The 23,830-nt window shown below is 35.4% G+C and overlaps 1 protein-coding gene across 1 annotated transcript in view; it reads right to left on the bottom strand.

Moving 5' to 3' along the window:
• Window positions 1-2,303: 2,303 nt before the first annotated feature.
• Window positions 2,304-23,830, bottom strand: part of LOC149532140 (uncharacterized) — a 67,149-nt gene continuing 45,622 nt past the window's right edge. Inside the window, exons 5-14 of the mRNA XM_089810411.1 lie at window positions 23,147-23,382; window positions 22,836-22,923; window positions 22,585-22,720; window positions 21,987-22,042; window positions 21,855-21,911; window positions 21,620-21,772; window positions 3,536-3,595; window positions 3,285-3,411; window positions 3,062-3,175; window positions 2,304-2,908 (exon numbers count right to left, since the gene is read on the bottom strand). Of these exons, the coding sequence (XP_089666537.1) occupies window positions 2,694-2,908; window positions 3,062-3,175; window positions 3,285-3,411; window positions 3,536-3,595; window positions 21,620-21,772; window positions 21,855-21,911; window positions 21,987-22,042; window positions 22,585-22,720; window positions 22,836-22,923; window positions 23,147-23,382 (1,242 nt within the window). The 3' untranslated portion in view covers window positions 2,304-2,693. The remainder of the gene's footprint in view (window positions 2,909-3,061; window positions 3,176-3,284; window positions 3,412-3,535; window positions 3,596-21,619; window positions 21,773-21,854; window positions 21,912-21,986; window positions 22,043-22,584; window positions 22,721-22,835; window positions 22,924-23,146; window positions 23,383-23,830) is intronic.

Here is a 23,830-nt window from a genome sequence, read left to right as displayed (position 1 = left end):
CTAACACCTGTCAAAAATGAGATTATTCAAAGCCTTAGATGATTAAGAATCTCTGATACATAAGAAGGTTGTACATAAGAAAAAGTTCTAGCATTGCTCATCTTTTGAAAAATTATTCCTGAACATGTAGAATCGATTTTAGCAAGGTCAACATCACTTCAAAAAAAATATCAAGGCAAGGCAACCAAGTCTAAGCATTCAAAGAATTATAAGGAACTTTTGGAAAAAAATGAGTTTTGGAAATACAAAGTAGTGTTTTAACTTTCAAGATACCGGGGATTATTTGGTTAAATTATTAAGCAAACATTCCTAGATGCTTAGCCTTCGCTTCCTTTACATTGAGAGCAAAGCATTTGTTAGTCCTTGCCTATATAATAGGCAGGGAACTAATGTTTTCATTGGACCCCTTCAATTAATTTGGATAGGAAATAGATTATTAAAAGTCTAAGGTCTGAATGACTGTATTTATAAAATAAATTTATGAAAGATAATTACTATTTTCTTATTGGCTAGAACCAATTTTGCTGTGGTTTACTCTTATTTTTTAAAAATAAAAAATAAAAAAAATAAAGTGAAAAGATAACTATGAATTGATTAGATTGTCAATGCTTACATCATGCTCCTCCTTTTGTGAGTGTGTGGTTCACAAATCTCACAAAAAAAAGTACAAGTAGGAAGGAAAATAGTGGCACATCTTAGGCTATAGATGTCCTTACTTCCTACACAAGTTTCTTTCATCTCAGCACACCTGCAACCATCGAAAAAGCCTTGCGAAACTGCTCCAAGCTGGCATGCTTATTTATTTTAATACAAAAATTAGGGAAAAAAAGGTTCAATAATAAGGATATATTTATTACACTATCAAAAAACTTTCACAACAATTCTACAATATCTTTACCAAGTACCATGCCAAATTCTTTGGAATGATTTTTCTTTGGATTCAAGAAATGCAACGATTCAAATAGTAAGCTACGAACTTATAAAATGAAGTAAATTGTTTGATTGTACATTTTTAAAATAATTTTGATCAGTACTTTAATAATATTTTTTTTAATTAAAAATCAATTATAATGTACGTTATATTATAAACAAATATGAGTTAGATTTTTAATTTTAAAGTTAAAAAAATAATTTTTATAAATCACATTTTAAACTAATATAATTTATATTTACCTAAAATTAATTTAGAGAACACGTAAATAATTTTTTGTACACAAATATTTTTTTTTAATAGTTTTTTTTTTAATTATTATTTGTTGTGATTCATTATTTCAATTATTAGTTTAAGCTTGAGTTAATTTGAACCCAAGACCTCCCAATTAAGAGGCTCACAATTTATCATCGTGTTGTAGGCTATTGCCTTTTTTAATATTAGATTTATTATTGTTAAATTTACTATAATTATATTTTAAAGTGATCTAGAATATTCCTTAATTTTTATTATGGTTTGTATTTTACAAATTTAATTTCATACATTTTATTTATTATATTATATTACTTATATTTTCTATCCTATTACTTTCTTGATATTTTGGTATTCTAAGTTTGTAAAGATCTTGTTCTTGAACAAGAGTAAAATACTTTAGTTTCTATTGTAAACATTTTTCTTTTTAAGAAAATCTAAATTCCTTGTGATTTGGGATCTTGATGATCTTTTCACTATATAAATTTTGTATTCCACTAAGTATCACTTGTACCTCTTCAACTGTGGAGAGTTCAATCTACCTTCTACTTCTTACAAAATAGGCAGGGACTAAAGCTCTATCAGAGCTTTTGTTTGGAAGCAGTAAACAATTTAATCTAATAGTTTCGACCATTACGACGTACTCAATATCATGAAACTATTAGTTCTACTGTCCATGAATTTTTCTCTTTTCCAATGTTGCAAGTGCATGTGTAGGGATTTATAGTCACCTGAAGTAAGCCTTCAAAAGCTTGGTCTACAAGGTGCAAAAATGAAGGCTCTTGTAGGATGTGAATCCTCAAAACTTGAGTATGTTATAGGTTTGGTTATGTTGTAACATTTAAACCGCAACTAACTTGAGATTTGAAGCATAACATGATGAAACATAATAAAACTGAAATCATGTATAGCTTTTACACTTTTTTCTTCCAAGTTTTAGATTTTCCTATAAATTAAAGTATAATTTTACTGCAATGCAGAGCAAGAGAGAGATTGCATAAATACATTGACTCTGTCAAGGTTTGTTAGATTGTACCCGGTGAACCTCAGGTGCTAATTTGGATGCCTTTCACAAGAATGCATCTTTGGTGAACCACAAAGTCTAGTGCATTACGCACAGTTCAATAACCTTATTTCTATTTGTTTATAAATAAATAGTTTACATTTTATTTCCTTTTTTTCATCAGCCATATTGATACTAATAGCAATATAAAAGAAATGAGAATAACTAGGATACATTCATCGATTGTGTCAATGAATGTTAAGACTGTACATGGTGCTCCTCTGGTGTTGATTTGACTCTCTCTTGCATGCAACACTAATCTGATGTGATTTAGGAAACTGAAAAAGGGACATTTCATATACTTTGACATCAGGATTTTCATTTCTTAGGAAGGCAAGGAGATTTCTTCAGAAGTACAATATGTACTGTAGGTATTGGCAGATTGACTATGCACAAGATTTGCAAGAATGATGTATTAACAAAAGATTAAATCTAATCGGTTGAATTTCATTGTGATGTGTCATCATAACTCTGGTTTCCAAATGGTTTTTCATTATTGCATTCTGCATCTCTTTCATACAACCGATAAAGTAAAGTTGATTTAGTCATGTCCGACATCTGCTCCAGTAAAGCAATTACATCTTTTATGCATATCGTACAGAAAGGCTCTGTCCGAGTCCACCAAGAACATGGGTATTTTCTCCCTAAATTTTGTATCGTCCCTACAGAGAAGAAAATTTTCAAATTGTTGTTTTTGAAGGAATTGAATTAGAATACAAAAATATTTGACCTGAACTGAATTTATTTTATATTGATGAAAAAATAAATTTTCTAACAAATGCATGTGCAAATTGATCTATAGGAAAGAGACATACCAGTTGAGGAAGCATCTAGATGATCAAGTACATTTCCTGCCTCCAACCTCCCAGCCATATTTTTCTTACTTGCATCTCTATTAGTACAAGCGTTGAATGCTTGATACATTGCACCTAAACAAAAGATGACTTTTCAAGTTACAATTTTAAGGTGCTTAAACCATGAAATGAAATAACAGAAAACCAAAAACATAATCATTCTACAAATAAATGAGATACGCACCTTTGCGCTTTTGTCGAGCTTGCTCGGCCATCCATTGCCACTTCAATAAAATATCATCTCCTCCGATTGCAGCTCTTACTGCAGCATTTGCTGCATTTGACCTCATTCCATTGTATTCTTTATATGCCTGAAATGACAGTATTGACTGTTAATGTGAAAACACTCTACTTGATATGATTGCAATAGCAAAAAACTGAGATTTCAATATAATTATTTCTAAAGATTGCAAAACATTTGACAACAATTTTTACCCTCTGGCTTTTTGCATGCCATTCATCCTTTTCTACCTCAGTACTAGCATTGTTCTCTGTCTGATGAATTAGACAAACAAAAAATCAGTTCAACAAAATAGTAAAATACAGATCAAATTGTTAGAATTTTAACTGACATTTTACAAACAGAATGTTTCCCATTTCCTTTGAAGTGCAATTGGAATTTTCATTAGTCTACATTGTAAAGGTAGAGTGAATAAAAATGTAACACATGAATATCCTGCACAAATTTTGTAAACATAAAATATTTATTGGATTGTGAGATGCCTTAAATTTCAAGATAACAATAACTAAACAAGTGCTCCATGACTCATTGTGAGTTAGGTGGCTATCCTAGTTGGCGGGCCAAGCCTTTTGTTGTGGGGTTTTCACACAATCGTCCCATTGCAAATGGGGACCCCCTCTTCTTCTCTTGGTCTTGTCCTTTTGGCTTTAGTTCTTGGTAGTTTCAGGCTCGGTCCTCTGAGGTTCCCTTCTTTCGAATGAAAATTGGTAAAGTTGGCCAAGTTTGAAAAGTGTTGTCCATGAGGCTCCTAAAATGGAAACTGTTAGTTTGTTTGAGAATTGAATGCCTTGACATACATACTATTTTTAGCAAGTCTATTTTTAGTAAATTTCACTACCTCCCAAATTGACCTTATTTTGAATTTGGAACGACTTACTAGTTTTAAGAAGTCTATTTTTAGTAAATTTCACTGCCTCCTAGATTGACCTTATTTTGACTTTGGAACAACTTATTTTTAGAAAGTCTATTTTTGGCAGGTCTATTTTGGAAACAAGTGAACTCAGGTTGATAAGGAGACAAAAGGGTATCTATTTCTATATCCAAAAGAATGAACAAGCAATGTATTTAATCAGAAAATGGTTAAGTCTGGAATCACCTTTGAAATATCCAAAAGTGGAAAGGCATGAAAACATCAGGAAAAATGATTGTTGTGGAATTCTTCTATCATGGACAAAATCCATTACCACTCAAAAAAATCCCTCCTTAGCGAAAATTGGTTGTCGCAGAATTCTTCCATCATGGACAAAATCCATGATCACTCAAAAAAATCTTGCCTTGGAGAAAAATGGTTGTTGTGGAATTCTTCCATCATGGACAAAATTCATGATCATTTAAAAAATCATGCCTTGGAGAAAAATGGTTGTCGCAAAATTCTTCCATCATGGACAAAATCCATGATCACTCAAAAACCTTGCATTGGAGAAAAATGGTTATCGCAAAATTCTTTCATCATGGACAAAATCCATGACCACTCAAAAATCTTGCCTTGGAGAAAAATGGTTGTCGCTGATTCTTCCATCATGGACAAAATCCATGATCACTCAAAAAGTCCTGCCTTAGAGAAAAATGGCGAAGTGTTGGAAATTTCTCCTTCATGGAAGGAAAATGACAGTGTTGGAAATTTCTCCTCCATTGAAGTAAAAACGACTAAGTGTTTGAAAATTTCTCCTCCATGGAAGAAAAAACAACTAAGTGTTGGAAATATCTCCTCCATGAAAGAAAAAATGGCTTGCTAAGTGTTTGAAACATTATCCTTCATGGTAGAAAATCAAAAAACAACTAGGTATTGGAAATTTCTCCTTCGTGGAAGAAAAAATGACTTAAAGTGTTGAAAATTTCTCCTCTATGGAAGAAAAAATGACTAAGTTTTGGAAATTTTCTCCTTCGTGGAAGAAAAAATGGCTGTGTTAGAAAGTTTTTCCTCCATATCTCAAATTTCAGCCTCTTCAAGAGTGCAACCATGGTTGGAGAAATGATTGATGATGATAAAAAAAGGCAAATTCTTTGACAACATAAGAAAAGACATAACACATTACAAGAGAATGGAGAAGAAAGGTCCAATTTTATAAATTCAAGAAAGACACTTAAGTCCCAAATTCTAGTCCCAACATCAAAGACATCCAAGTATTGATTAATCTAGTCCCAAGCATTCAAAGATCAAAGTTCAAATCAAAAAATCCAAGAACATAGTGAAGTTCAATATGAGGAAATTCTAAAGTGACATAATCACCAGCAAGGGATTCCATTCCATTTCAAGGAGATAAATTTCCAAGCAAGTACATGAAAAATGGGAATGGTTGAGGAGTTCAAAATGATGCAATGGGAAAGGACTCAAGCTTGCATGGTCTCCATCATGATTTCATGGCACCCAATTATCTTTGCTAATGAGTTAAGGTCTCCAAATCAAACTTCTCCACATTCAAAGAATGGAATCAAGAATAATCTATTCAAGGAAGACTGAACATTTATTAAGTAATGGACAAGTATCATGGACATTTAATGTACACCTCTCTTCTTGAACGTGCATGCATAGTGGGCATTTATTACCCACTATACTAGTGGATTCCTTGTTGCATTAATGTAGATTCTTTTTTTTTTCCCTAACCCTAATTAGGGTTGATGTGGCACGATATGGGCCATCGATTATTGTTTTCATCCGAGCCAACTACTGTAATCAAGGACCTATATAAAGGCCTCACTTCTCATCTGTAAAGGGAGGAGTGTTGCTATGAGCTACTATGAAAATAGAGTTTTCATTGAAGCTTGTGAATACTTGATGTGTCTTGGTGCTTGTTTGTTCTCTTAAATTCTCTCATTTAGATTAAGTTTAGATTAGTTAAAGTGTTGTGATTGAAAAGGAGAATATGATGGTGTATTATGAATTCCTTTGGTTCATACTTCTGACATTTTAGTGATTATAAATCATTGTGAAAAGTTAGCCTGAACCCATTTTATGCATATGTTAAAATTATATCATTCATATACATTGTTCTCTGTGACGGTGTATGTGGTGGATTGAAAATCTTTCAGCATAACCCTTGAAGATTGCACCAGTTTACACATAGTTGTACTATAACTTGGTGTAATGTCCCATTTTTAGCATTTTTAGCATGATGTTGTTAAGTCTATTTCCCCACGGTCCCGTAGGCTAACTAGAACATTAAAGGGGCTTAGAGGCCATTTGGCCTAGATAGTTTCAGCTGCAGGTATTTCTGTGAGGTTTTGAGGCAACTTTGGGCATACTTACTATTTATAGTAAGTCATCTTGGATATGGTCGGACATCCAGTGGTAGCAGTATGTCAATGGTAATTGTTTAAAATCGACAAGAAGACTTGTTTATCATTGATAAGATTTGTTATGCATTGATAAAGCTATTTTATAAAGTTAAATTTAAATATTTAACTTTAGATAGATAGATAGATAGATAAAATTTTAACGTCCACGAGGCCAAAAATAGCCTATGGGACAGCAAGACAACTCAAGCAGACTTAAGTAGCGCTGTTCGCCTCTTGTGTAGAATAATGATGAGCCCCCCCAATTGCTCAATGTACTCTTCGTTGAACAGGTTATGCCAAGAACTGTCACATATAGTATCCGCAAACTTATCCCTGCTATCCTTGTAGGCCTCACATTCTAGAATAAAGTGTTGTTCAGTTTCCACTTTCCCAGAATTGCAAAATCTGCAAATTCTCTCTTCCCAAGCCTCCTTTGGCCTCTTCCAACGCCCGGTCTCACAACGAAGTTGGTGAGAGTTGGTTCTCAGCTGAGCAATAAGAATTTTAGCTCTCCAAGAAATGTTGGCTTCTATGTACACTTTTTCGAGTTGATCACAAGTGGGGTTGAACTCATTTATATAATATAGTTTCTTCCTCCCAATCTCACTTCCCCAATTTCTCTTGTAGAATTTCTCCATAACAAAGACCTTTATTTCTTTATTACTTGTGGGGCACATATTGAAATGAATATTCCATTTACTCATCCACTTGATGTTTTGTTGCATCCATGTCCTTTTTCGCTTACATAGTGTGTCACTAAAGACAACTTTCGGCCATCTATCCTCTTCCATTTTTTCGATTCTTTTTAGATAGCTTAAAAGGCGAACCATAGCAAGTGCCTCAATAGGCGCAGCCCCCATTTCACTTAGCATGATGTCATATGGAACAGTGCTTTTAATTTTAAACTTGCTTGTAATCAAGCGCTTTTGGATTCCTTCGATTTGTTTCCATTGTGCTATAGTAGTGTTGCTGGCCCATAATTCACACCCATAAAGAACAACTGGCAGCACAAGAAGACCAAACAAGGTTTGAATAGTTTTCCAATCCCACAACTCCGCTTCACGGCACCTATTCTGAAGAGCGTAGAAAGCCTTCCATCCACCTAACGTCCTTTTATACCTGCAGCTAGACCAGCTTAGTTTTTTGTTGAAATCGATGCCAAGGTATTTATATTCCGCAACTTCTTCGAGAACACTTCCATTGTAATAAAATTCATGTTGATGCTGTTTTTTATTATTAGAGAAAATCATAACCTTGGTTTTGCTGATATTGACTTGCATCCCCACCATTCTACAAAAGCGCTCAAGAGAAGATAGATGGTCTTGCAAACCACAAGCAGACTATAGTTTGTGGGAAATATTTAAATTAAAAGAGTCCTTTTTGTTTTATAACACATTGGAGACATAAGTTACATAAAGGGAGTGATGTTTTATCCCACATGGAGAAAACGAAGGATTGAGCTCTTGTGAGAACACTATAAAAAAAAGGGAAGAGCTTCTTTTTAGTATGCTTGGAAATATCAAAGAAATTGGGAAATTTTCTGGAGATTGTCTCAATAGTTTGAAGGACGAAATCCCTTCATCTAGAAATCTTGACGCCATTGAAAGATATGGTCTTGAGATTTAACATGGTAGCAGTCCGAAAAAGCAGATACGAAAAAGCAGTCCGAAAAAGCGGAACCGAAAAAGCAAGCTGAAAAAGCAGTCCGTAAAAGCAGTCCGAAAAAGCAGAACCGAAAAAGCAAGCTGAAAAAGCAATTCAAAAAGCCGATCCGAAAAAGCAGTTCGAAAAAGCAAATCAAAAAAGCAAAGCAGAAGGGGCAGCATTGAAGGAAATTATTACAGACATCTACAACCAGTTTCCCTTGTTAGTATTGTTTTTTAGAGTATTATAAGTTTCAGCTGTAAGTGTGCATTATACCAACATTATCATTTTGTAATCCATGTAAATGCCAAAAGTCTTGGCCATATTTCATGAGCATTGTATTAGAAATTTCATTGAAAATAAAGAAGATAATAGTTACTGGTGTCATTTGAGCAATTCAATATCATTATTTATCAGCTAGTTAGTTTGCATACCAACTGTTTGTAAAAATACCAGTTGGCTGTAGGTGTTCATTTCTCATGCTTAGATCATATATATGCACTGAATATTGACAAAATTAGTTGCACATTCATGTTAGGTCATTGTTTAGACAATCTAGAGTCTTTTGTAAGCATTCTCTTTGATGCAAATTGAAACAAGAGTTATTGCAGCAATCTGAAAAGTTATATCAGTCATATGACCCCTTGTATGCAAAGTGTTTGACAAAATTCTTCGAGCCTTCAATCAGCATTTTAAGATCGGATTTGAGTAGGGTCATTACAGTGGTATCAGAACTTGCTTGCAAAGTGTTTGACGAAATGTCAAACCACTGAAGTATAAAGATTTTTGGTGTTTGAAGAAGTTATAACCTGTTGGGGTTATTACACTTGGCGAAGTGAAGCTCGGTAAATTGAGGAATTTGTCCACCAAAATATTATTTGTTGCCATCACTTCCCTTAGGATTAGAATAGAGTTCCCAAACCCTATCCCATTTCATTTCCGCATAATTTGTGAAAATCCAAAAAAGTAATTCATTGCAAAACCTTTAGATAGTTCCCACATCCAATATGGCTTGAAATGAATCTAAGTAAACATACGCAAGGCCCCTTGAGATTATCAAAAAATCACATCAACCACCGAGCTTATCCACGGCCAAGACTTGACATTGAAGGAACCTTGAAATCATCATATGATCTTCTAGCAATCTTAGCATACACGAGACTTTATTCAAGAGAGGATAAGATATTTCGGTATTGTGTTCTACTATTTGGTGGGCCATAAAACATGGACATCAACACCTTTCTTAGCAGGTCATTCTGACCCTGAACCCTAACTCAGAGTGTCAGACCATCTGAGTCAATGGGTCAGTAGTTGACTTGTCAAATTTGTGGTCCCTAACCCAGCCAACATCAATGTAAAATAAATATTAAAAATTTTGCTTTTATTCACTTATTTCCCCTTAAAGCATTCAATTTGAGATGCAAAAATCACATCCAAGAATTGAATTTGTAATGTATCCTCTTGGTCTCTAATTATAAAAGTCAAGTTTATTAAATGGTTCTTATATGTATATGTATATGTATATGTATATGTATATGTATATGTATATGTGTGTGTATATATATATATAAAACTTGAGAGAAATTACATTCCAACACATAAATATATGTATGTTTTTTTTTAAAAGTGGGGTGAAACAGACAAATTGAAGAGCTATGTGGAGGAAAGAAGGCAAGAAGTTCAGGATTAAGTTACTTTGTGGACAAAAGATTATAAAAGAGGAAATCGACAGTCAGAAGGGGAGGAAGTGATTTCGAAAATAGAATATTGAATTAGACTAACATATGCATTGGCCCGACTACTGTGTGTGACAAAGTCTCCTCAAAGAAGGAATCACTAACTTCCCTATAGAAATACATACCCATGATAGTTCGGTCGCGTGTTGAAAAGAAGCAATTTAATCAGAAATTGGAAAGACGCAGAGGGTAGGAGGAATAAACAGGTGTTTTTGAAGTCCCTGCAGACAAGGAATCAAACCATTCTATTGAAGAAGAATCAATACTTGCTAGAATTGGGCAGAGGAAATCACCCAGCTACTGCTGCTGAGTAGGAATTGTCAGTGAGACGTTTAGCTTCTCATGGTAAGAAACTTGACCTTGGCATTGAGGAGTAGTTACCAAGTTTGGTGCTAGTGAAGTTAAATTTGTGGAGCTAAGAACTTTGTAGTAAAGGGAATAATACCGAAAAGTCACTGGGATACATAGAAGGAGTCAGAACTAATATGGAAAACAAGATGTCTATGTTGTGACAAGGGAGACAAGCTGAGTAGTGACATTTCCGGAAGAGCATAGGTGGGACTTACAACATTGTGCAGGTAGTGTAGGCTCCAGTAACTCCATGCCAGAGGCCATGACAGTAACTCGCTAATGGAATTCAGGGTAGGATGATGTTTTATGAAAACTACAAGAAAGACAATGATGGATTGCTAGAAATCGGGTTAGACCCATGAGGCATCGACAATAGTCTCTCACATGCCAAGGAAGGATTTCAGCCGAGTTGCATAGAATATTGGAGGAGTTTTTGAAAGAATAACATTCTGTGACATAGCAGAGGTTGATACTGTCATGCATGGGATCCCAGGAGGTGCATCAAACTATTGAGGAAGTCTCCAACAATCAGTTGTTTCTTGCTCAGTAAGTTGTCATGGTTTGTGTCAAGCTCATGGGTTTGAGCTATGAATATGAAAAAAAACAGTAATTAAGGATGAGGCCATGGATTTTTAATTTTTTGGGGGAATAATTATTAGTGTTGTTCATCTATTCATTGTTCTTACTCGTAAGAGATCAGAGTACTAAGTGATAGGAAATAGTTACTGGTAAACTGTGTTTGTCTTTGAAAATATATTCTAGGTGATCTTTCCAAACAGCATTATCAAGATATTGAAATTGCAGAACGAATTGTGATATTGAGTTGTATTTTTTGAAAATATTGTAATGGGCATATCTTGGTAACATTGAGTCAGTTAACCAACTTGAGTGGTTCATTTTAGTAGTATCAAAGCTTGTCTGAGCTCTTGAGTGACTGGGTGTTATGCATCTATTAACACATCACTATTATCTTCCAAGGAATAGGTTAAATCCTAATTTGGACCAGCAACAGGAAATTGAACAAGTTGCTTTTCAAACAAGTGCAATGGACAAGGATGCTCATCATATTGGTGGAATTGAAAAAAATTTATGTAATGTCTCCCACTTGAGAAAGTAATGGCTATTGGTCATTAGCACATACTTACTGGTCTTGGGGGCTAACTTGGTCTAGCAAAGAGATCCTTGTGATTTTCAACCTAGGCACATTTAACCAAATTTAATTACTAAGATATTTTATGATGAAAGTTGTGCTTAACAAGTGACCTCTTAGGTGACATTTGTATAATTTATACAAGGTCACTTATTAGGTTATTGAACATATAGAAAAATGGCCTCCAAATTGAAAAAAGAAAAAGAAAAAACATTAAATATATTCCTATGTTGTAATCACGACAAGTAATGGAAGAACGATGATGAAACAATGTAAATATAAAATCAAGAATTACACGCATGAATATTGCCTTATAATGTGGCATTTTGACGTTTACTCAGGTGAAGTGTTACAGAAGAGGAAGAGATGCTTGATCAGGAAGGAAAAACAAACCTAAAAGCAGACCAAAGGAATGGAGGGGATCATCGAATAAAGGTTTTTGAAGAGCACTATTGCAAGTTTCGACATAGTTGTGTTGAGCATTACTAACGAGCTTAAGGGACAGAACCACCTTGAAGCTGACAGTCTTGACACCGCTAGCTGGGTGGTCTTAAGGCTTAAAGAACAAAGATAAATTGAGCACAAGGAGTGCATGATAAAGGGAAGTCAGAAGTCTATCGAGCAAGGAATTTTCTACCACAGTATTGGGCAGGAGTTGGACAGAGACTTTGTCTATAACGGAGCTTAAGGAAAGCATCCATACATATGCATTGAGCTCACACAGTTGGTCTAACATTATCACAGAGGGTTGACTTGGATGGAGGGAGTACAGAAGGCTGTCTATGTAGGAGTAACAGGTAGTGTCCATTCCCGTTAGTAACAGTATTCATTAGCATCTGCAGTTTGGAGGCACACATTGGAGTTAGCCAAGTATCTGAGATTTGTTGGAGTTGCCACGCAGGTTCTCTGGAAGGATTAGTGGGAGCAAACATTACATCTTGCAGGTTAATTGCCAAATTGCAACCAATGTAATCTTTTCTTCTTGTATGTTACCTTGGCCATTAATTTAATAAGAGAAACAGTTCTACTTTCCTCTTATTATGCTTTACTTTGATCTTCCGGTAATAAGATAAACTATTGCACTATACTGTGAGACCGATCAAAAATCTGAATGCAAACAACAAAGAAATAACATTATGATCTTTCCAAGCCAATTGTTGCAAGAGTAACTTAGTGGGCAGAGATTGGAGGGAACGACTATCAGACGGGCTGGGCCATTTCATTTTAGGAAAGTTGACAAGAACCCAAAAAGAAATGATGAATATTTTGATGCAATCTTAGCAAAAAATGGGTCAGATGCTAACTCAATTAGTGCAACAGAATGGTAACAGGTGAAACAACAGGAATCAAGGTCAAGGAAACAATGGGAATAACGACAACACTATGAACCAAGAATACAATAGAAATCAAGGACAGAGTTCAGCTACAAATGAACATGAACAACAAGAAGCTTCCAGGTCTGCAATCCATTCAAGGTCATTAATGCCTACATTTTGCAATGCCAACAACCTCCCAGCAGAGAATGAGCAAACAAATCAAGAATTTCATAGATAGGTCTAAGTGGATTGGCAAGCTTTAGGAGCAGATTTTCAAGATCAAATGCCTTTACTGGATTACATTTCTTTCAGGGAGAGAAATAGACCACTAAGGGATAATTGTGGAAGATTTCAGAGTCATGAGTTGCAGCGAAGAGTTGGTAAGGTCATAGTTGGACTACTAGCAGACTACTCGATGCAGAGTTTTTTTTGACCAGTGATTTTTTCAGCCTAGAACTCGTGACTTGTCCTTGCAAAAAACCGTTGAGTTTTTCCAAAAAACTTGCCAAGTAATCACCAAGTTTTTGGCAAAAACTCACCCGCATTTGCATACCAGCACTTAAAGGGAAACAATGACATTTTATTCTTACCAATTTGTGTTGCAGTGTTTGGAGGCTATAGTAATGTAGAGAAAAAGCTTCCAAGCCCTTGTTAGGTGATTGCAAGCTATTGAAGGTAGATTTAAGTTGATTTCACGAGGATTTCAACCAGTTTTGGAAGAGAAATCTTTTTCCCAAGTAGGTTTGCTGAGTTCATTTTTATACTTTTAAAAAATGTTCTACTATTTTTGTGTTGCATGTACAAAATTCAAGTTCATTCCTAAGTAGATAGAAATGATTTTGAATCATTTCAAAGTATTTCAACACCATGTTTGATAGAAAATTATGAATCTATCGCTATTTTTTGAATAACATGTAAATATTTTAAAAACAAACCCTAGCAGTTTGTGTAGTTAATGTTTAACTTTGAATGATGTCAAAAAATAAACAAACTGATTTACTTGTTTCTATTTCTAAGTTCTAACTTTGATTAATTATTTTTCTATAAATTTTATTGTGTTTTAAATTTCTATCTGTAGGGCAGCAGTCAAGCATTAAATAAGCATGGCAAGTTCAGAGGAAGTGTGGCCACTAACACCATGCACATCTAGATATATAGGTCATTTGGCCTAGAAATGCAATAGATAAGGCATGGAGGTATGCCTATGAAGCTCTAGAGAAGCCTAGAAAGGTGATATGCATTCAATGTGAAAAGGTAATTTCTAGAGGCATAAACCGCCTCAAATACCACCACGCAGGCATAAGGAAACATGATTCAAATCCTTGTGACATAGCAACCAGAGAAATAAAAAGATTCACTACCCCTACTTGCAATTGGTGAAGAGAAATAATTAAATTGGGAGAGGGGACGATTAGCTATAAAGGCAGCCATAGCTGAATATCAAGGTGTTGCTATTGATGTTGAAGAAGCATCAGTACTTCAGAACATCGTGGGATCTTGTCATGGTCCATCGATCCACAAACAAATTGCCTCTTTTACCGCTTCCACTTCCTCTTCTAGAGCACCTAGTTCTTCATCACTATCAACATCAAGGATAGGCAGCTATTTTGTGCCCAAGAACACACTTGGAGCACAACCATCATTAGAGGCCACTGGACCGAACAAGGAGGTGCATTAGCAAAGCGATATTGCATGTGCAATTTTTTTATTTTTCAACAATGTCTCAATGAACGTGGAAGATAGTCCCTATTGGTTGAATTTAGTGACCATGTTGACAGTTTCGGGTAAAGGGTACAAGGCCCCTTCTTGCAAGGATTTGAGTGGAAAGTTAGTAAATTATCAAAATCCACTTGTTCAATTCTACATTTTAAGTTTTAATTGTTATTTCCTAGTTACTACTAACACTTGATTTCACTTTGATTTTGTAGGTTGCTTGACAATGAGGTAAATAGGGCAAGAGCAATAGTGGAAGAGCTAAAAAAAGGGAGGAAGAAATATGGTTGCACCATTCAATCTAATTGGTGGACACATGGAAAAATAGAACCATTATTAATTTTTTGGTTGCTTGCAAAGATGATATGGTGTTTTGGAAATTTGTTGATGCCTCTAATAAAGTGAAAAATGAACACACACTAGCATTAATGTTGGAGAATGTTATCATGGAGGTAAGAATAGAGAATGTGGTGCAAATCATCACAAATAATGCAGCAACATATGTGGCAGCAGGTAATTTAAATTTTTATGTTGCATATGAATAATGAGTCCAATTCTATGGTATTATTCAATTTCACTTTGATGTAAACTATGGAAAGTTGGCAACTAATTATTGATTTTTTACTAATATGCCAAGTAGAATCACCCATGTGTTCTAAATTAGATGAGAGGGTTCACTCAAAACAAATATTTGGTGAGACCGGTTGTCACAAGGTTTGCAACGGTTTTCTTGACTTTGCAAAATATTATCAACACAATATTGCCTTTGAAACACGTTTATGTGTCCTAGTCTTCACCTTACTCAAATAAGGTTAAAGGAGAGGTTGTGGCGTGCATAGTCTTTCACTAAAGGTTTTTGAAAAGGCTATTGATATTGTGAAGGTAACTTCAAAATATTAATTATTTAATTGTTCTTGAAAGTTGATTCAAGTCTCATTATTAATTTGTAACTTACTATGTTAGTAACACAATCAAATAATCTTTTTGTAAACTAGTTTGTATTTTTCAAATTTCAATTGTAGATGTCTGAACCCCAAGTTAGAGTCTTGCGCTTAGTTGGTGGGCAACAATCCCCAATAGGATGTCTTTGTGAGGCTATGGATAGAGCCAACGAGTTTGTTAGAAATTTCTACCTTGGGGACAAGCTCAAATTTTATTCCATTTGGGGAATAATTGATAGGTGGAACAATATGCTCCACCAACCCATTCATGCAGCAGCCTACTTCCTCAACCCCTGTTTCAAGTACCATGAGTATGATTCTTCTTCAGAATTTAGTAAAAATCATTTTACTAAGACTTCATTTTACTTTATTTTTTAGGTTGTGTACTAAGACTTGATTTCACTTTCTATTTGTTTTAGGCATGATGATTCCTATTCAGATCCTAATGGAGAGGTCATGGGGGGTTTCTTTATATCCATTGAGAGGAAGCTATCCGATGTTGCGCATAGAGACCTTGATGTGACCGAACAACAAATCTATGTGGAATCAAAGGGCAATTTGTTCTCTACTGAGCTAGCAAAGAGAGAAGGCACTCAAACCCAAGGTAAACCATAAAAGTTTAAAACTTTAAAACATTTGCAATTTGATAATTTATGTTTTCTCTTTTTTCATTAGTTTATAACTTATTATATTTTACTTTCCGGACGTCTAATGACAGCTTGGGGTGGCAATACCCCCAATTTGAAGAAATCCGCTATCAGAATCTTCTGTCAACCCTGTAGCGCATCCCATTGTGAGCGCAAGTGGAGCTTAGTCAAGTCCATCCACACAAGAAAAAGAAACAAAATAACTAAAAAACAGCTCAATGACCTTGTTTATGTGCAATATAATCTCAAGTTGTGCATGAAAAAGGCACAGTGTTCAATACCTAGTCCACTTTTTCCCTACAACACTTGAGATGAGGATGCACCCAAGACAGGGGACAGTGTTCCCACATCCCCAGTGGCACCACTATTGGCCTGCCATCTTGCCGGGGACGAGGGGATGTCCCTATGTCCCCTATTGGGATAGGGGAACAAGGATACATCCCTTGACCCCTCCAAGGGACAGACGGATGTCCCCCATTTTGGGAGACACAAAGTGAAAAAATAAAAAGTTTTTGAGTATTTTTTTTTTAAATGATTCTTAGCCCTAGGGCATGTGGAGCCCATTTAGAGGTTGAAATCTCATAAAACCTCTATGTTTAGTCATTTCTATTCATTTCATGATTTTCCAATTTTTGCAACAACAACAAAAAGATTGAAGAGCTCATAAAAGGGTGTTTGTTCGAGTGGAGAGAGTAATTGGAAGGCAAGGAGGGGTGACAAAGAGCAAGAAGAAGAGGAGGAAGATTTTTCAAGCAAAAGGTAGGATTTTTTATGATTTTTTTTCTTTTTCTGATTTTTCAAGTCAAGTTCATTGTTTTTAGTTTCTAGTTTGTAGTTTTTAGTTCCTAGTTTAATTTCATTTCTAGATTTTAGTAGATGGTTCTTGTTTCATTTCTAAATTTTTGTTGCTTAAATTTTGATTAAAAGAATTGTGGTTTTTTGAAGGGCATAGGTTGAAAGCGCGTATTTATTTTATTTTTCATTTTGTGAAATGCAGTGTGAAAATGTACTCCCAATGTCATGACTCAAGTGGGTTGAATCACAGTGATGATGAGATAGAATCAGAGGCCCATTCTCAAAGCAGCCAAGAAGATTATATCCATGAGGCTGAGCATGATGAAGAGAATGAAGAAATTGAATCTCAAACAGTAGATAATTGGCCACCTAGTCCAGCAGCTACAAATTGTCCCTTCACTCTTTTGGAAAAGTGGGCTGGGGGTAGTTATGATCCTAAATCTCCTCACAAACAGTTTGCACCAAGAATAACTGCATGAACAGCATTAGGTAGTGGTACAAGAAACTGGAAATGCAGCATTTGTGGGACATGGTTTGGCAGCATCACTAGAGTGAATCCACACTTCCTCTTTTGGATAGGAAATGGTGTGTGTGCATGTAAATTATTGATGAAATCAAAAAATTCGCATTATATAATTGAGTTCAACAAGCTTTGGGGTGTTCTAGATGACTTGGGAGTCAAGGTACCTACCACCTTAACTAGTAGGCAACAAATTCAATCTCTTCAGCAAGCTCATGAGTAGGGGCAGCCACATAATTCTACTAATAGAGCTACATCAATTGGAGGGATGGCCTCGGGTCCTACATATAGTGCTATGGCTGAAGCGCAATCTAGTAAGGGGTAAAGAAAGGTGTCATTTGAAAGTAACACCATAGTTGATTTATTTAACACCCACATGAGAGAGGTGATAGAGGATGTCATTGGTAGATTTCTTTTTGCAAATGACATACCTCTTCATGCGACATAGTCTCCTTACTATAAGGAGAGGATGCAACTAGTGGAAAGGGGAGGACAACCATCATTTGTGCCACCAAGTGAGCACAAATTGCATACTACAATCTTGGATAAAAAGTATGCCAAGATTGGTGCAGAAATGGTGAAAATGAGGATGGGTGGGCGAACATTAGGGACCGTCCACTCATCCATATCATAATTACATGCACAAAGGGGCCAATTTTTTTCAAGATTATTGACTGCTCACGGCTTCAAAAGGATGTTGATTTTCAATTTGACATCCTTTGAGCAGCTATTGAGGAGGTTGGGCCACAAAATGTGGTCCAAGTAGTGACAGATGCAGCACCTATGTATAAAGTTGCAAGGAGACTTGTTGAGGCCACATAAAGACATGTTTGGTGGACTCCATGTTGTGTGCATGCCATGAACAATGCACTAAAGGTCATCAGGAAGATTGTCTGAATTAAGAGAGTAGTAAGCGATGCTAGAGACGTGCAAATGTTTATCTGCAATCACCACACACCACATGCCCTTTTCAGAAGCTTCACAAAGGAGTTCCTAAAATCAGTTAAGACCCGATATGCATCCTATTTCATTCTTTTGGAGAGAATGTTTGAGTTGTAGGAGCCATTACAACTCATGGTTATGATGAATGAGTGGAATAGGTGGGATAGGTCGAGGACAGAGCAAGGGATGAGGGTGAAGGAGATACTGAAGAGCAATGTATTTTGGAGTGATGTAATATACATAGTTTCTATCATCACTCTAGTTTTCCAGGTCATCAAATATGGGGATGGGGATGCACGTAGCCTTGGAGAAGTGTCCAAGTGCATTGATGTTATGCTTGGCCAGATGAGGGCAGTTTTGCGAGAGAGAGACCCCAATTTGGCATTCTACAATGAGCACATTTGGCCTATTATTTATCGTAGATAGGACAGCCTCAACACTCCCTTACACATGGTTGCTTTTGCATTGAATCCAAAGTGGTGCATGCCTAAGTCTGGGAGATTTACACCACTGAACAACGGTGAGGTAATCTATTATCAACTTAATAATTTAATAAATTTATCAATTATCATGTTATCATGCTACTCATTGTAATCCTAATCATCTTTATGTCTTAGAACTTAGAAGTTAGAAGTTAGTGCACTTACACTTATGAATATTTAATTTTTTGATTTACTGATTTTTAAATTTGAAATTCTGGTGAAGAAAGGGTTCTTCAAGTGCATTGATAGGATGTATGACATTGAGACAACAGGGAAGGTTTGCAATGAGTTGACCAAATTTGTTACTCTTAGGGGTTATCCAACTAGAGAAAAGATGGACGTAAAAACAATGACATAGGAGGATCCTATTTTGTGGTGGAATTGTTATCGACTCAAATCAACAACTACTACACTAGCCATTCATCTCCTATCTCAAGTTTCTTTTTCTTCAACTTTAAAACCTAAATTCTAATTATTAAAATTATATGGTTTCACTTTCAATTTCACTTTTAGTTATGAATTTCAATTTTCCCGATTCTCATACTAGTCATTTGATTGCTATCTTAGGTATACAGTTCTTCAGCTTCTGAGAGGAACTAGTCCACATATAGCTTCATCCATTTGCTTAAGAGGAACAGAATTACTAATAAGATAACAAAGAAGCTAGTGATTGTGCATTGTGCCTTGCGTATCAAAGATTGCAAGACACGTATGTACAAGGAAAGTCCTATAGCACGATGGGATGTAGATCCAGAGGACCCATCATAGGTTTGTCGGTGTTCCTCTAGCAGTTCTTACCCTTGGAGAGCCTGAGAATTCGGATGATCAGTTTGTTGAGCCTAAGCCTCAGGATGACATGGATGATTAGAGGCCGCTAGGCTCTACTGCATTTTGGTGGCCCTTGGGCCTTGACATTTTGATTTTCAAGTTTGTACCTTTTTAGTCTTAACACTAGGATATGTGAACCATTGAACATTGTGATCATATCAAGCTTGATGCTATTTGATGTAATTATGATTTATGATGTCTCTTTACGATGACATTGATGAGACAGTGATACTCAAACTTTTGAATTTGAATCTTCAATCTATGATTATTTAATTTATTTGATAAGAGTTAGAACTTAGAACTTATATCTCTTTTATCATTCAACATTCAATGCAATGTAAAACTAAACTAACAACAGCGGTCATGATGAACTTCATATTTTTGTCTTATATTGTTATACATCTTTTCACAATTAGCATTTTAAGTAGCATATGTATAACCCACCCCCCCCCCCCCCTGTTCGTACGCCACCATCATACCCAAATTCAAGCCCCTTTGACCCCCCTATACTGGAAACTTGTCCTCCTGTCCCCCAAGGCAGTGTAACTGTGAGTTAGGCAAGGAGTCATTACCAATGCCACAGGCAAGAGGAGATACATCCAGGCAGAGAGTGAGTCAATAGGGATACTGAGGGAGGAGGCATAGACTTCACAATCCCACCTAGTGTAGGGTTCCTCTTCTAGGCCTAGACCCTCTCCCTTCTAGGCCAATCATCACTTAGTTACAGTTTGAACAAGATTTTTCCCCTATTGCTTGCATTTCTAACTTGGTCATACCACCTTGATGTGGTGCTCAAACTTAATCATTTCATCCTCATTGCTTAAGTGCACTTCACTTATTGTCACTCCTTTTGTGAAATTCTTAACTGGAAAAGCCACTTGAAGATTCCACCCAATCAGCTGATTATGCCCTTGTCTTGACTACTTATGGTTTAATAGTGGTTTTACCACCATTGGCACCTTTTTTGAAGTGTTGCCACCTAAATTGTGTTTCAATCTCACTTAGACTTCCCTTTTACGTTGGTGGAGTTTTCCCTCGGCGTTGCCATGTGAAATGTGCCCACTAAGACTTATCTTTGATTCACTTTATTCCAATGTCACTTGAGTTGAGTGCAAGACAAGGTTTATAAACCACTCACCAAATTTCTCTTTGGATTCAAACCTTTCACATCTTTTATCCTTGTTTTAATGCTTTAACATCTGACAGCCAGAAATTTCTTCGCTTTTTGCTTGACATTGTAAAACCTTGGGAAAACTACAGGAATGTTAGTTGAAAGTTCAAAACAAGACAACTTTGGAAAGAAGACCTCATATAAAGCTACAAATGTAAAGGTGCCAACAAAGTTTTGCCCTATACGGATGAGATCAATCAACAGAAGTCATTGGAGGAAATGACTATGAAATGCAACCCACTGATTTAATATGAAATGTAGTGGCAAGAATACACATGCTTGAGATTGGGTTTCTTTGTCCATCTAACATCATAGGTCATTCAACGCATAAAACTTTTAACTAAGAACCCCAATTTTTATCACGTTCCCATTTTACAATGTCAAAAAATTAAAAACCTTTCTGTAATGAAATTAAAAAGACATGCCACAAAAAGTTGCACTTTTCTTGTGTTGGCAAGAAACATATGGTGGAATGCTACTAGATTGAAATCATCCCTAGTCTAGAGAATTTTGAACAACCTCCAAGGTAGGTACACACGAGAGTAGTTTTGTAACTTATCTAGGACAAACTCATAATAATGATGAGGCAAAAAGGTATTGTCTCTAAAAATGCTAAGAACTATGAAACCTTATCACAGTTGCAAGAAATGATGTCTACTACATTGAAGTTGCAATTTGTAAGGCATACAAAACCAATATGAGACCAATTCTAGTAAAGAGCATTGCAAACATTAAAAAAAGAAATTAAATTAGTCCTAAAATTTACCATGCTTGTCCTGTATAATTTCTGTAGCTTTTCTTCCTCTTCTGCTTGTTTCTTCTCCAAATCAACCTTTACTTTTTTATTCAGCGCTAGAATCTGGTGTTGTACATCTGATGTTTGAACAACATTATGGCTGGCCCTCTCAAGATCAACCCGCTGCAAACAAACAAACAAGATAAGGAAAAAGTGTGACTTTCTCACAGATCAGTCAATTAAGAATATATGCCAAGGCAACCACCTGTTTAGACAATCTGATCAACTGGCCTACCACAGCTCGTAAATGTTCCTCAACACACTGCAAAGTACACATAATATCAAATCTAGAGAGCATGGAACAAAACCACAATAAAAGTCTAAGAATATATGTTACCAGTGACAAGCAGTGCTCACTGTCAGGGCTAACATATTTGATACCATACTTTTCCACTGCCAAAAAGAAAGAAACATATTTAGAATATGCCAGTTCATCTTATTCTCAACTTTCAAGCATTAAACAGTCAAGTTAAGCATGATGGAACAGAAAAAAAAAAATTGATTGAATAGCATTGTTTGGTAAATAATTGTATTTTATAATTGTAGTGCTTAAAACAGATATGTGGGACAAGATGGAACTGGAGAAAATTTGATCTAATTGTTTTCTAAATAAAAGAATGCATTTTATATTAGTATCACTTGAAAGTTGAAACAAATAATTACGTCAACTCAACAACAAGGTTAGAACCATTTGATTTTACTTCTAAAAAGACTCAAATCACCTAGCCCGAAAGGGGACTATTCCTCACAAAAAAACTTACATCTTGATTTCTCCACAAATCAAATAGCAGTCAACATAAATACGGCCATACGAATTTTCAGAATTGCCTAACAACAATTTCATATTGAATGCCAAAATTTCTGCTACCAAGGATATATTTATGCAATAACCATTACAGTCTAACTTGTCAACATAAACTGAACATAGAAATTACTGATTCCAGCTATTTTTGCACGCAGAGGTCCCTTTTCTATAAAAAAATTCCTCTCCTCTTCTTGTACAGCATTTCTCATTGCCCCTGCCACACAGCTTTTATTTTTAGATCCAGAAAATAGGTTCTCTTCCTCTTCCTGAACACACAGAATGCAGGTTATTATCAAGTTCAACACATCTTGATAAGTTCAACTTTGAATTAGCCATCCAAGTTTTTCCTCCGTTACAAGAACTGAGCAGTGGTAAGATTACCCTTAGATTTATTCCACTGAAACCAGTAACATCATTAAGTGGGTCAATTCTTTGATCCAAGTAATCTCCTGACACCTTTTGTTTTTTCCTGCATTACAAAAGAACAGCTAATCATTATATACACCAGAAATTAATCATGAAAACTTCTGCATAGTGAGTCACAGGAATATCTCTCTTCTTGAAAATTGATTAAAATAATTGAATAAACATAAATTCAATTAATAATATAATCTAGAAATGAAAATAATGAATCTCAAGATGACTTTGATACACAGTGGACCATTAAAAATGAAGGAAGATAAAATACTGACCTTGGTAGGTGATTTAAAGGACACATAGCCTCATAACAATTGTTTTGTCCAAACAATGGTACTTTTGCAGATGTATTTATCTCAGAACCAACTGCCGAGGAAGGTGGTAGTGAAGGCATCTGAATGCACATTTGCCCCTGTAACAGATTTCCCGAGGAATGACCACCTGAAATAGGTCCACCAAATGCAGACAATGTGTGATGCAATGTTGCAGTTGAAGAAGTTGCTAACGTTTCCTTCCCAACATGCAAGAGTAATTTCAGCAAAACTGATGTAATTGATAGCATTAATAAACAATACATAAAACTGAAAATAAAATACCAACTGAATTAAAACTACATATCTTCCTTTGATTTTACACTTCTATAATTTTCCCAAATGTGAATTTTGAGTTTTATACTAATACCAACCTTAATTCAGTAATACCAAAAACAAAATATACGTGAATTCTAAGGATGTTTGTATTAGCATTATAATTTGTTCTTTCCAGGGCAACACAAAAATGGAACTACATTTAAGGATATACCTTCGAATATGAAGGGCAAGCTTCCTTTTAAATATTTAAGCAAATGTTAATATTCCCTTAAAAAAGCTAAAATAAACCTAGAACTGCTAAAGCTTCTTTTAGTATGAAATACAAACTTATGTAAAATCTATCATTTTGTTCTTAGGTTAGGCCACAAG

The sequence above is a fragment of the Cupressus sempervirens genome, chromosome 11 (genome assembly GCF_028749045.1).
Source record: "Cupressus sempervirens isolate cs-2001-9-10 chromosome 11, ASM2874904v1, whole genome shotgun sequence".
NCBI classification, from domain to species: Eukaryota; Viridiplantae; Streptophyta; class Pinopsida; order Cupressales; family Cupressaceae; genus Cupressus; species Cupressus sempervirens.
This window is presented reverse-complemented; position numbering and strand designations above follow the sequence as displayed.